We start from the raw sequence: 13,948 nt of genomic DNA on the forward strand, positions 1-13,948 counted from the left end.
AGATGATAACTTGATAAGAATGTGAGTAGCTGCTCTGAATGATACGGGTTTGGGTTTACATGATAGTCATGAACTGACATGGGTTTAAGACCACAACTTTAATTTAGCGATATCAGAGTGTAGCGCCAGATGACGAGCCTTTAATTTTTTATTTGCATTTCATTTTTTGCAGTGTAATGATTTGGGTTGTTTGTGAGACTTTTTATTTTGTGATGAGTCATCTTTTTTGTCATATTCATCACCAACTGACGATTTTTACATGATTTTTCTCTTTTGCCCATTGATTATTAGGTAGGCTCAAGGTTCTAAAAAGTGCTAGGTGATATGCAAACGGACAATCACATTCTAGCGCATAGACGGTTAAGCAGCGCCTTAGGCGGTTTCAAATTATTAAATATTTATTTATTTTTATACATATATTTAAACTATTTTAATGATTAAAAATATATAATCATGTTTAATATTAATTTTAAAAATACTTCAAATAGTCTAAATTCATAATAAATTAAGTAGAAAGTCCATAAAAATATTTAAAGAAAAGATAAATAATAAAACAAATGTAATAATACTAAATCTCAAGTTCTTTCTCTTCAAATTATTCTCTAACTCATTCAGTTTCGGACTCAAATTCAAACTTAATATTCATATTTTTTTCCTCTTCTTCTACTGATGAGATTCAGTTTTCAGAAAAGAGACAAAGAGTGAGAACTGCAGCCTATTTTAGTTTTTTTTAATGTCAAATGATAGTTGACCACCTAGGACTGAATAGAGCCTCATATGACTGCCTAGGTGGCCGAGGCAAAAAACACGGTGGTGGGTGACCTGCGCCTAGACCGTTTTTTAGAACATTGAGTAGGTATTATTCATTATTTCTTCATTATTTTCTTAATAGTTATTTTAGTGGTGGTCTAAATATTAGGGACGACGATACTCACGATAGTGTCTAGAATTATATTTGCCTCACTTTTTTGGTCTTGATTTTTTCAGAGTTTCGACTCGCAAAACTCCCTCCAAAAGTAGCCAGCCTCACTCCACCCGCCTATAGCCCAAATCCCCCTCCATGGCCTCCACTTCCGCTCGGACTCATGCCTCTGCGGGTCGGATCCGAACCGCTGCCACCACTTTCTACTCCGACAACCAGTCCCTCCTCGGCGTAAGCTTTTTACTTATCTCTGCAAATAGTCTAGTAATAAAAATGGAATCTTTGTGGTTTTTTTTTTTATGATTCTGAATTCGTCTTTGGTTTCAGGATATCCGAAAATCATTCAACGTGTTGAAAGATGTTGCTGTTGATTTGGAGAAAGCTAATCAGGTTGACAAGTTATTTTCTTTTTCAATTTCTAATTTTTTTTTATAAAAAATTTAGTAGTTGAACTCTGTTTGGTTGATAAGAACATGTTTATTAACCCCCAATGGAATTTGGGTCCTGCTTCTGAGGTACCCTTTTTTGTTGTATTCCCCAATTTCTTGGTTTAACTTGTTTTTTTTATGTCGATTTCCATCGTGTGTGTGTAAGTCTTCTGTGCAAAACCAGCTCATCAGTAGCTGTTTTAAGTTGCTGAGATCTTCAATGTGGTGTATATTTACTAGCTTCGACTTTATAAAGTGTTACTAAGTTTGAGTTTACAATTGTTTTGATTTGTGGGATTAGCTTGAGAAAAGTTGTGTTCGGATGATGTAATTATTTGGATGGTGAATTTGGTACTGAGGTTTAGGTAGAAATGTAATTAAGAACAATGATGTGGGATTTTTTTCTGACATATTGAAAATCTGAATTTTGAGCAGGTGAAGGAGCTTGAAAGTGCGGCTGTCGAGTTGTTGGCTACTTGTGATCATTGTATGCATCTGTCCTCAGCAATGGAATCTGTTGGAGAAAACTACGAACCTCCTCAAGAGGTTAGGTTCTTGCATCTTTTTTCATTGTACAAAGTTTTGGTTGGTTGCCTCGGTGAATCTGCTTATTTCTGCTCTAATCTGTAATCCATCAAACTGATATGTTTATCTGATACTCGATAACAGCCTAGTCAGCTTACTGATTTTGAGAAGTTGCTCAAGAATGAGGTTGCAAAGGAAGAGGCTAAATCACCTTCAAGTACTGTGAATCAGTCTATGCTACGTCAATTTCGAGAAGCTGTCTGGGTATGACCTTTTATTTCTTTGAATCTGCAAATACAAACTAATATGTTATTCATCAATATTTTACTGTGCTTTTGGACATTGTTAAAGCAACCATGATAAATTAGTAACAATTGCTATGTTAATGCGTGTATCAAATTACTAATTTCTGCTGACATGTATATTCTATGCAATTTTGTCTAGAACGATCTGAACTAGTCTAGAAGTCTAAATCTGTTAAAAGAACTTTTCCACCTATAAATAGTTTGCCCTTTTTCCTTCAATGGAAAGCCTATTATATTATTACATTGTGATGCATATGTAATGAGATGACTGTCACAGTGAGAAGTGCCTACTTTGAAAGTGAGGTAATGGTGAAAACTGCAGAATTCTCTTACTGTCAAAATATTGATATATGCTACCCACTAAAACAATTTTTTTTTTTTAGAAACACATGAATACAACCTAGTCTCAGGTTGGTTATGCATTGAAAAGTTCAGGTATTATTTCTTTCCTTGATAAATAATGGTTTATAGTATTCCAGAGCCAGTATGATCAAATATAGGCATTCTTTGGATCTTAAAGACTGAATAATAGTCCTGCTTTAATTTTCTACTGAGGATATCTAACTATTAAAATAGGGTCTGCTTGTGGACCGTATGGTTTCTTCATGCTTTGTGTCAAAGTTTACCTGGTTACTTATCAAATATTATAGTAATCCATAATTGTTAGCTGTTTTTAAGGTTACTTCTGTTTTTTTCTGTTTTCAGTGATTTCTTCTTAAATCCTTCTGTGTGCTTCATTTCTTTATCGTTCTTTATTCGTAGCTTTACTTTTTTTGCTTCCTGTATTTGTAGATGACGAATATATTTATCTATCATTTCCATTTGCTTGCAAACCTTCATTTCATATGTCAATACATTTGAAATTACACTAAATCCATATTTTCTCTAAATGTTCTATATAAATATGCTATAGAGTAGAAGAGAATTACAGAACTTTTTCTTTGTCTTCCTTGCTCACAAAATTGAAGGAAATTTTGTGATGATTGAGGATATAAAGCGTTATACAATATTACTTGTCTCTATTTAATACTGACAGTACCGACTTCCAAAAAAGAACTTCATTTATATATCCTGTTTAGGCATTTCTCTCGGGGCAAGGTTTTGGTAGATGTCCCAAGTATTCAATCAAGTACCACAATGCCGTTTCTGTTTAATGCTGATATTATCCTAAACAGCTACTGGCCTTAGGTTTTCTCCCTTAAATGTGTTCATGATATTTTCCTGCAGAATGTTCATCATGCAGGACAGCCAATGCCAGGTGACGACCAGGAGGACTTTGTAATGACAAGTAATGATGGCAATATTAGGAATACCACGTGCCCTCTTAGTGGGAAGCATGTCACTGAGTTGGAAAATTCAGTTCGCAGGTGCTGTACATGTTACTTTAAATGCTTCCTTCTCTGGTTTCACCTTTCATAGAACTTGAAGTTTATAATTCTCTTCACAAACAAAACAGAAATTTTTGTTTCTTTAGAGTATTTGCTGAATAATACACTGCCTACTTATCAAAGTTTTTTCTATTGCCATGACGTGGAGACCTTAGCCCGATTTCATCTAATTTTCTTTTGTTGGCGTATCACTGTGCTTAATGCAGTGTTGACTGCAAGCATATATATATCAAAGAAAGGAGATTATGCATTACTTGCATATAAAGAGGGGACGCGAACGATGCCCTATTGCCGGTACTCTTTCAAAAAACCTGCATGCAATAGACTTTTCATACTCCGGTTGATGAATTAGCTTCATCATTGAATGTTTTTCCTCCTGTTAGGTTGTCCTAGGATGTTGCAGGCGGACAAATTGGTTTCTGATCCATTGCTAGCAGTTGAAATTCAAGAATTGCGTGATATGATGAAACGCCAGACTGGAGATACTATTGCCATAGAGGATTTCACCATGCTGGATGAAGACTGATTAACTATTCAAGGGTTTGCAACTCAGAAGACTAATTTTCTATGTTGATGTTCCTTTCCTGAACTGATATTTGTATAGTGCCCGGTTTAGGAGTTGCCAGCAGTTCCGTATATGCACAAACCTACTTAAGGAACTTCCTTGGATTCCAATCTACTGTTTGGCATAGTACAACTTCCAATTTGTGTATCACTCTGGATGAACTTTTGTGACCCCATGCAGGGAAGTGTTCGATTCTATAAGGGAACAAAAAGGAAAATTGACGAGAGATAACTTGTAGGACGTCTTTGTCTTAAGCTTGTATTCTGAAATGTCTTGCAAAATTTTTCTGACGAGTACAATGTGAGATTGCAAATGACGGTCTCTCCCTAAAGCATTAGGGGAATAAAACTTGGACAAAAACCTGTACCAAGGGAAAACGTTGCATGCAATTTTTGTGGAGATTGAATATAGTTGATGGGAACATTTGCACATACAAAAGTAGAAAGAGAAACAAAATATGGAATAGACCAACATTGCCAACGAGTTCAAACTAAAAATAGCATTCACATATGAACTCAGAGCTCACTTCCGCTATTTTTGAGCTATAACATCAAGAACAAAGACTAAAAAGTCAAGTAAATTGTGCAAGGTTTTTTTTTTGTTGCATCCATTAAATTGAGAAAAGTCCAGATTTTAGAAAACTGTATTGACATCTAAGTACCTTGTTAGTTGAAACATATAGCGCACCACAAGCAGGAACTTATGTCAGTATACTAAATGATAATTATACGACTGTGAAGGACACACATTTAGACTAAGTGTTTTGTGTCATGATGGTCCTTCTCATTCACGAACTTTATGGGGACTTTCATGAGCACCATCTTATTGAGGACCATTTCAGATTATTTTGAGTTAATTGTTGATCAGACCCACTTTTCCTAATCTTAATGATAATCAAATTTAGATGATATTGTGTCATGTATTCCTAAAGATTGAATGGCTCAGAGGACCATTTCTGATTCTGATTATTATTATTATTTTATTGTGTTTTTTTCTCGAAGAACTCAAATTTGACGTTGAGACGACGTCGTTTAACTCAGACTATTAGGAGCGCAGATCGTCTTCTTCCTCACTCATTTTATTTTACAAGCGCTGAAGACTAAACTCCACAGCCCTCTCTGAGCTGCGCTCGAAAACCGAGGTGGCGCAGCGGCCCCCGCTCTCAACTCAATTCACGAAGGCAGGTATAGTTCAAACTCTTTCAAGTAAATTGAATTCGGTTACTGCATTACTGCTTCGTCTTTGTTGCTAACTGAAATCCACCATTGTGGGTCTTGTGTAGGGTCATCAAATATGGCCAACAGCTCTAGCAATCATCGATATGAACATGAAATTGTGCCCAAAGAAGAGATCTTGGAGTTTGCGTTGCCTTCTGATCATGCTTTCCCAACTCATTTTGGGGTTGGGGTATAATCACCACTTTCATGATACATACACATATATATGATAGCCGTTAAGATTATATATTTATATGATGAAGACTTGAAGAGTGTGTGGTCTGCATGGTTGAGATTCTTTGTTTCTTGATTCTTTACAGAACAATGATGCAAGTTCCTCCGGGAGCAATATGAGAGCAAATATGATTGGAATGGGATTTTCGCCGTCCCTCGTGGATAGAGTGATTGGAGAAAAGGGTATGTTTCTCTGGCTGAACTTTTGTTTGAGTGATGTTGGTAATGGGTTTGAAATAGTTAGTGGCATTGTGGATTTTACACAGAAGTAATAGAACCATAGGCATGCAACATGTTCATACATTGTATGCATATGAGTTAACATTTTCCAAGAATGTAGGTGAAGAGGACGCTGAACTGATATTGGAGACACTTTTGTCGTATCAAGTATGTAACCACGTGTGGTTTCTAGACACTTGTGTTTTCTCTCCTCTAGACATGAAGTTTCTTTTAATCCAATTGAGCATTTGATGGGTGCTCGATCTTCTGTGCTTATTCTTAACCTCTTTCCGACTGAATAGGATTCGCGAAAATCAGATTCTGGGTCATCGGATTCGCTGGATAGCTTATTTGGCGACAAAGATGCAAGCACTCCTCTGGAGGTTTCTAGTTTTATTCAACCAAAAGAGGTATTTTGTGAAAACTTCTGTGAACTTTTCTGTTGTATCCTTTATGTCTCCGGGATGACCCAATACGTGGCTAGTGGTCTTCTTTCTGACTGATCATTCCATGTCACTGGTGTCTTTGTTTTGGTTTTTTTTTTGTTGCCTGTTCTTGTTTTTTCCTTTCAGTTCTTATTTGGTTAGGATATCCACTGTTTTATATGTCCTCTTTTTCGTGTTGATGAATTTGGTTCTTATTAGAAATAAATAATAAGTAAATAAAAATTTGCAACTCATCAAAGTGTAACTGGGCGACTTGAAGATGCTATCAGTAGTGCTTAACTGAAATTTGGTTATGAAGTTCAGGTAAAGAGTGCTCTATAAGGCTAAATATAGCAATCTTCAAGATCATGATGAGACCATGTTTTGAAAATTCAGTCTTCTCTATTGCTTATTTTGAGAAACAAGGACTAGCTGTTTGGTACATAGTTATACTTATGAGTTTTGTGTTTGTTTACTTGGAAAGATATTAAGCATAATTTTAAACCATATTTCAGGAGCCTGATTCACTGGATGGAGCAGCTGATGGAAAAAAGGCATCCTTACTTACGATGAATTTTTGTAGAGATGAAGTTGAGTTTGCAATGAACAGACTTGGTAGGTTAAAATTTCTGGATATTCATTTGACAGCAAAAGCCTTTGCTGGTTGTCAGATTTTGTTTATAAACCTCTGATAGAGTGGATGTTCAATGAGAATTAGTACTTATATCTTGATATTCCACTTTGGTTTTAACTCTTTTGGCATGTGAGTTGTAATCATTAATTATCCAAAATCCATACAACAGATACCACTTTTGCACACATGTGGGTTTTACAATTAACATCAGATGAGTGCTTGTCAAACCTGTCTTTGTTAGGATCATATATAAGTACATGTATATCGATACTTCACCCTGGATTTTACTTGGTGCTCTCTTATATTTTTTTTCAGTTTCATCTTATAAAGTGTATATTCTTTGTAAAAGGATCATTAGTACTTGTATCTCAATACTCCATCTTGGCTATTAGCTCGTCTGGTGATCTGTGATACTTTAATTTCATCTGATAATATATTTAGTGTTTCAATATTGTCTGATTGTCCCCATTTTGTTGCCTATCAGGTGAAGATGCTCCAATCAATGACTTGGTGGATTTTATCCTTGCTACTCAGATATCTGCGAAACTTGAAAATGAAGTAGATACAGTCCATGGTGATGAAAATAAAGAGGTCTGTAAATGTCTTTGCATTACATGATTGTAACATTTTCTTCTGCTTTATGTCTACTTGCCATTAGTGGTTTGTCAGTGTGCAAGCTTAAGAAGATATGATTGAAAAGAAGAAAAGTTTACTTTTCACTTTCTGTTGTATGCTGTACAATCTGCATTGAATTGTACTAATGATCGAACATTTTGATTCCCAGGATGCTAATGATGAAAATTTGTATGGAATCATGGAGAAATCAGTTCGTTTGCTCGAAATGGGTTTCTCTGAGAACCAAGTTTCTATTGCAATTGAAAAGTTTGGTAAGTATTTCATCTTATTGCCCTCATGGACCTGAAGAAAAGAACCGCGAATGTAACATTTTATCTCAAACTCTCATAAGCTAGTTTGGATAATGTTTATCATGATCTTTGTTATAATATAAGCATACAATTTTGTCCAGATTATATTTACAATTTCATTTCATTCGCTCGAACAAATTGCCTTATATTGTCAACAGTTATATTTAGTCTACTGGGGTGGGAAGTAACCTGAATCACTTGTGACCTTACTACAATTTATCTTTGGCAGCATGGTTCCATTAGCTTATTGCTGAGTTTTACTGGACAATTATTTTCTGTTTCAGGTTCAGGAGCTCAACTTACAGATCTTGCAGAATCCATTGTTACAGGACAAATTTATAATAATTGTCCTGAAGAAAAAATTAAGGTAATGATAGTCTTATTATCAATTAGTAAGACTGGTCTTCCAATATTTGACCAGTTTGTGACTGCCGTTGTTTAAGTAGAGGTATACTATCTCCAGCATATTTAGGCTATGCCCATTTCATGCTAGATAATTTTTGGTCTCACATTCATTACTGAGTTAGTGTACTAATCTTTACAACAATACACTCGGTGCAGTGTTCTACATCCCATTCAGATCATTCACACAATGTGCCCAGATTTTTAGGAGCGGCATCATATGGTTCAGTAAAACTTGAAAATGAGGAATTGTATCCAGATACAACTTTTCGATCAAGGGATCATGACTTGGCAGAAAATCACCTAGGGAAGCGACCTAAGGAAGAGATCATTGATGATTCAAATTCTGTTCCTCAGTTCAGGGTATCCAGGCCTATAGATTTTGGGGATAAACGTAAAGGGAAAAGGCCAAAACGAGATTATGTTGATGATTTAAGTTCCGCATGGTTCGAAGAAAAAGTAGACCCTGAGATTTGCAAAGTTGGAAATCCTGAACTTAGGAGTGTGAATGCAATGGCTACTAAAGCCCCATATTTTCTCTATGGAAATGTTTTAAATCTACCATATGATTCCTGGTCTAAAGTTTCTCAATTCTTGCACGACCATCAACCTGAATATGTCAATAATCAGTTCTTCTCAGCCTTGAATAGAAAGGAAGGATATGTACACAATCTGCCAACTGAGAACAGGTTTCGCATTCTTGAAGAGCCACCTATGACCATTCAGGATGCAATACCATATGCAAAGAATTTGTGGCCTTCGTGGGATACAAGGAAGCAATTGACCTGCGTCAGTTCTGAAACCAGGGGCATATCCCAGCTGTGTGATAGGCTTGGAAGAATGGTTTCTGATTGTCGTGGAGTGCTCACATCTGAAAAGCAGAGAGAAATTCTTCATCATAGCAACTCATTAAATCTTGTATGGGTTGGCCGCAACAGGTTGGGTCCTTTACAGCCTGAGTACTTAGAAAAAATCTTAGGCTATCCATTGAATCACACGAAAGTTGGTGAGAGTGATTTAATGGACAGGCTTGTATCCCTCAAGTATTGCTTTCAAACGGACACGTTGGCCTATCATCTATCTGTTTTAAAACCTTTGTACCCAGAGGGATTGACAATGTTTTCCATTTTTAGTGGAATAGGTGGAGCAGAAATAGCTTTACACAAGCTTGGGATCCCTTTGAAAGGTGTTGTCTCTGTAGAGACTTGTGCAACGAAGAGAAGGATTCTTAGGAGGTGGTGGGAAACCACAGGCCAAAGTGGGCAGCTAGAGCAGATTGATGACATCCAGAAGTTATCAAGCAACAAGCTGGAAAGTCTGATGAGAAGGTTTGGTGGTTTTGATTTCCTGATTTGTCAGAATCCATGTAGTTCTTCAGTTTCTAAGATTCCGGCGCAAAGCGACAGTGATCCAGGCTTTGACTTCTCATTGTTTTATGAGTTTGTTCGTGTCTATCAACGTGTAAAAAGTATGATGGATAGGAGCTGACATTGTTTTTTTTTTTTGAATCCCTTGTAGTGCTTCTGTAGAACATTATTTGTTTTTTGAAATAATATCAACATTTCTTGAGAAATCATGCCATTATGAGATAAATGTAGCACACACAAATACCCTGTTGATGATGATGCGATTGAGATGTGTAGAAAGTTTGCTTCTCCCATTACATGTTCATGGAGCTATTTTATGCCCAACTATAAACTTTTGTAGCTTCAATACCTGCCACAGTGATACTGTAGCAGTATAGGGCACATAGTTGGGGTGCAATCCTCCCGTGTTTACTTTCACCCTTTCCTCTGCAAGCCTCTGAGTGCTCGTGAAAAACGAGGTGGAATTCTTCCCAATGCCGTTTCATGTTCAGACTTTCAGGACATGTCAACTAATTGTGGGTTGGTTCATCTTCCTACTAAAAGATTGCTTTATATCTGGACAAATAGAAGGGGTGTTGGTGCAAGTGATGAAATGGGGTTTGACCGGTGTCTTAGCAATCTCTCTTGGATGGATGTTTGGTGCAATTTGGAGTGCAGTACTCTTCCTCGTTTTCCCTCAGATCATTGTCCTCTTTTAGTGTCATTTTCAAAGCTTATACCTAACTAAAGATCACCATTTCGGTTCCATCGCATGTGGGTAGATCATCCAAGTTTTCTTTCTTTGGTGAAGGAGGTTTGGCAAGGTTCTCATTTCTATGGTAATCCAATGTTTGTTTTGGCTTCTAAGCTGCGGACTCTTAAACAGCGGATTCGGGTTTGCAATAAAGATGAGTTTGGGGATGTAAATATAATGGTGGAAAAGTCATTTGATGATTTGCATATAATTCAGCGGGAAATTGCTAGTTTGGGTCCTTGTGATGACTTGTTTTTCAGGGAGAGTGTTGCCAGTGCTCAAGTTCATGAAGCTCTTCTGCTTCAAGAGAAATTTTTATGTGATAAATCAAGGATAAAATGGCTTACTGAAGGTGACTAAAACTCTTCTTTCTTACATGCAATGGTTAAAGTCCGGCATCTTAAACAATCATTATCAACTATGAGAGATGGAAACAGTATAATTGATGACCCAAAAGAGATTAGTGATCATGTGGTAAATTATTTCAATGGCCTCTTCACAACAGATTCTTTTGTAAGAGACAATGTTCTAGTTTCTCAGATAATTTCTAATCTTGTGACTACTGAGGATAATGCTATGTTAACAGCCATTCCCACATCTGAGGAAAAATTTCAGACTATGTGTTCCATGGATCATAATAGTTCTCCTAGTCAAGATGGTTTTGGTGGAATTTTTTTTATGAAGTGTTTGTTAGTTGTTGGTGCAAAGGTGGTCCAAGCTATTCAAAGTTTTTTCAATACTTGATACATTCTCCCCCACTTAAATTCCAATTTAATGATCTTAATTCCTAAAGTCCCTGGAGCAGACACTGTAACGCAGTTGCATCCTATTGCTATGGTGAATTTTATTTTCAAGCTTATCACAAAGATCTTAGCTGATCGTTTGGGAAGTATTGCTAATCAGATTATTTCACCCAACTAAAGTGTTTTTCTTAGATGCCGCACTATTGCAGACCCCATTATATTGACTTCAGAATGCATTAACCTCTTGGATCGTAATTGTAAGGGCAATAACATTGCAATAAGTTTGATGTGCAAAAGGCATTTGACACCCTTGATTGGGGTTTCTTAATTCGGGTTTTGAAGGCTTTTGGTTTTTCAGATCCTTTTTGTGACTGGATTAAAGTAACTTTGGGGTCTGCACACTTATCAATTTTAGTTAATGGTGAGATGGAAGGGTTTTTTCCTTGTTCTCGTGGTGTTCGTCAAGGAGATCATTTGTCACATATTCTCTTTTGTCTTGCGGAAGAGGTTTTAAGTAGAGGTCTCACTAAGCTGGTTGAGGATGGACTTATTGATTTACTGTCAGCTCCTCTTGGTATTACTCCACCCTCGCATGTTCTATTTGCAGATGACATTATGGTTTTATGCGGGGTACTAAGAGATGTTTGAAGAATCTAATGAAGTTAATGGCGCAATATGGCTTGAATTCAGGGCAAAGAGTCAATAAATCTAAATTGCTTGTGTTCCTTGGAAATATACTCACCGTAGATGCTTTGTTATCCGGAAAATTTTGGGTGTCAAGTAGGGGTCTCTTCCATTCACATACCTTGGGGTTCCGATTTTTCAGGGACGTCCCAAGAGGGTGTATTTTCAAGCCATTGCAGATAGAGTGAGATGCAAGTTGTCCTCTTGGAAAGGTTTTATGTTGTCACAAGCGGGTAGGCTACAACTTATTCAGTCAGTGATTCAAGGCATTTTGGTTTATAGTTTTCAGATTTATGAGTGGTCGGCTGGTTTACTTCATGACCTTCAATCTTGGATCATGAATTTTTTTTTGGACTGGATACCCTTTGAAAATAGGCATGTCTCTTGTTTCTTGGCGTCACTGTTGTAAACATAAAGAGGAAGGAGGCTTGGGGTTACGTGATCTATTTGAGGCTAATCGTGCTCTTCTAATAAAGAGATGTTGGGAGATGCTCTCCTCTTCCTCTCCAGCCTCTATTTTGCTTAGAGCTCATTTTTTGAAAGATGATTTCCAACCTATAAAGTCTTAGAATAGATCTTCAGTCTGGTTGGGTCTCAAAAAAGTTTGGCAAATAAATTCTTTGCATTGGAGTGTTGGTGATGGTAAGAGGATATCTTTTTTGGCAAGATAATTGGTTGGGTGAGCCTCTTGCTACTAGTGTTGGAGTAAGTAGCTCTATTCCACTTCATGCTAAGGTGAATGATGTTATTGTTGATTCTTATTGGGTTCTCCCATCAGATTTTATTTCTTCATTTCCTCAAGCAGCAGAAAAAATTAAGCGCATTGCTCTACCTGATGCAGACACATCTGACTCTCTTTATGGCCGCACTCCTCTTCAAGAATTCTGACAGCAAAAGAAGCTTTTGTTTTCTTCTCAAATCATGGTGAGCATAAAGATTGGGGTAAAGTGATTTGGAGTAAAGCAATTCAACCCCGCAAAACTCTTGTTGTTTGAAAGGCTCTTCATGGGTGTTTACTAACTGATGAGGTTTTACAACGGCGATGTTTTTCACTTCCATCTCATTGCTCCTTTTGTGGAAGTCATGTGGAATTGGGTACACATCTTCTTTTGCATTGTTCTGAAATTGTGGCTTTATGGAAATGAGTTTATCTTCTATTTTCTCATTCATTCTCGCCTTGGGGTACCCTTGATGAAGTGTTTAATGATGTTGGTGTTTCAGCGTTCCCAAAACCTAAACGTCAACTTTGGTTTCTAATCTCCTGTAATCTAATTTGGTTTATTTGGATCACTAGGAATCTGGTGCGTTTCAAATGTGAGATTTTCAATGTGTTGGAAGCCTAACGTCATCTTTTGGAATTGTTCAGAGTATGCTATGCATTCTTTTCATCCTTACAAGAAGCATCACGAAATGTTTATTTTCTCTATTCTTGGTATCTCACAACTGTCTGTCAATGCTACCAGCTTCATCCCGTCCCTTAATTAAGGATTTCTTGACTGAGGGTTTGCTATTTGCTACGAGTTTTTTTTATATATATGGTTTTGCATGTGTGAGTGTACACATGTCAGATTGAACTTTTGTTTATCCTCTTTGTTATAGTTTATCAGACATAGGAGGTCAGGTTATTTTGTCCCCCTCTTTTATTAGTTTGATTTCAATAAAGTAAAAGCAGTTTGTCCTATTAAAAAAAAAGGAAACAAGGGTAGTGGTTTGCCATCATAAGTGAAGGTTTCATCATCTGATTAATTTTTTTTTAAATGCTTATAAGTTGTATATCCGCATCTCATTTCCCTTTGTATGTCTTGTTATCCTAACGAAACCAGGACAAGCCTGGATGTAATGACATGAATCTAGACTTAAAATCTTCAAGCATTTCTATTTCTTTCTGGTATCAGATCACCAAATGCTCAACATTGTAAATTAGCAGAGTTATTTGTCTTTTGACTCGAGTATCTGTGGCTGAGGTCTAAAGAGCTTGGCTAGAGTTCTCGTGCGAGACAAAATCATGGAATCTCGCAACGCTTACGAGGTAGACTTGAAAATTGCAGACATTTCGTGCCCGTAGGAACAAGTAGGCTAGCTCATTGTTGTGTTACAACTTGCAACTGTTCCTAAAGACCTAAAACAAGAGCTCGGTATCACTATCTGCCCGGTAATGGTCATGAGAAAAACATTCGTCATTTTCGTTTCTTCAAAGTTCAAGCTTTTCCTGTATCAGATACAAATCTACC

The 13,948-nt window shown here is 36.8% G+C and overlaps 2 protein-coding genes across 3 annotated transcripts; both read left to right on the top strand.

Annotated features, from left to right (window-relative positions):
* The first annotated feature begins 1,004 nt into the window (after positions 1–1,004).
* On the top strand, positions 1,005–4,397 carry LOC126798698 (E3 SUMO-protein ligase MMS21-like). The gene is given in 8 exon segments (XM_050525737.1): positions 1,005–1,153; positions 1,250–1,319; positions 1,784–1,896; positions 2,020–2,139; positions 3,408–3,547; positions 3,775–3,790; positions 3,793–3,862; positions 3,952–4,397. Coding segments are annotated over 8 exon segments (765 nt in total). The 5' UTR covers positions 1,005–1,060; the 3' UTR covers positions 4,095–4,397.
* Positions 4,398–5,236: 839 nt separating this feature from the next.
* LOC126798683 (probable inactive DNA (cytosine-5)-methyltransferase DRM3) lies at positions 5,237–9,752 on the top strand. 2 transcript variants are annotated; one of them, XM_050525717.1, is made up of 10 exons: positions 5,237–5,317; positions 5,416–5,540; positions 5,671–5,767; positions 5,925–5,971; positions 6,106–6,213; positions 6,744–6,843; positions 7,347–7,453; positions 7,647–7,749; positions 8,073–8,155; positions 8,350–9,752. In XM_050525717.1, the coding sequence occupies exons 2-10, from the start codon at positions 5,427–5,429 to the stop codon at positions 9,676–9,678; spliced, it is 2,088 nt and encodes a 695-aa protein (XP_050381674.1). In that variant the 5' UTR covers positions 5,237–5,317; positions 5,416–5,426; the 3' UTR covers positions 9,679–9,752. The 2 variants fall into 2 exon arrangements, with proteins under 2 accessions (XP_050381674.1, XP_050381683.1); XM_050525726.1 differs by having other exon boundaries at positions 5,237–5,313.
* Positions 9,753–13,948: the final 4,196 nt, after the last annotated feature.

This window comes from Argentina anserina, chromosome 1, assembly GCF_933775445.1.
Source record: "Argentina anserina chromosome 1, drPotAnse1.1, whole genome shotgun sequence".
Lineage (NCBI taxonomy): Eukaryota > Viridiplantae > Streptophyta > Magnoliopsida > Rosales > Rosaceae > Argentina > Argentina anserina.

Bases quoted from the DNA above. Each gene is read 5' to 3' on its own strand.
- LOC126798683 (XM_050525717.1), top strand. From the start codon at position 5,427: ATGGCCAACAGCTCTAGCAATCATCGATATGAACATGAAATTGTGCCC. The intron at 6,214-6,743 runs GTATTTTGTGAA...ACCATATTTCAG, and splicing joins GTTTTATTCAACCAAAAGAG to GAGCCTGATTCACTGGATGG. The intron at 6,844-7,346 runs GTAGGTTAAAAT...GTTGCCTATCAG, and splicing joins GTTTGCAATGAACAGACTTG to GTGAAGATGCTCCAATCAAT.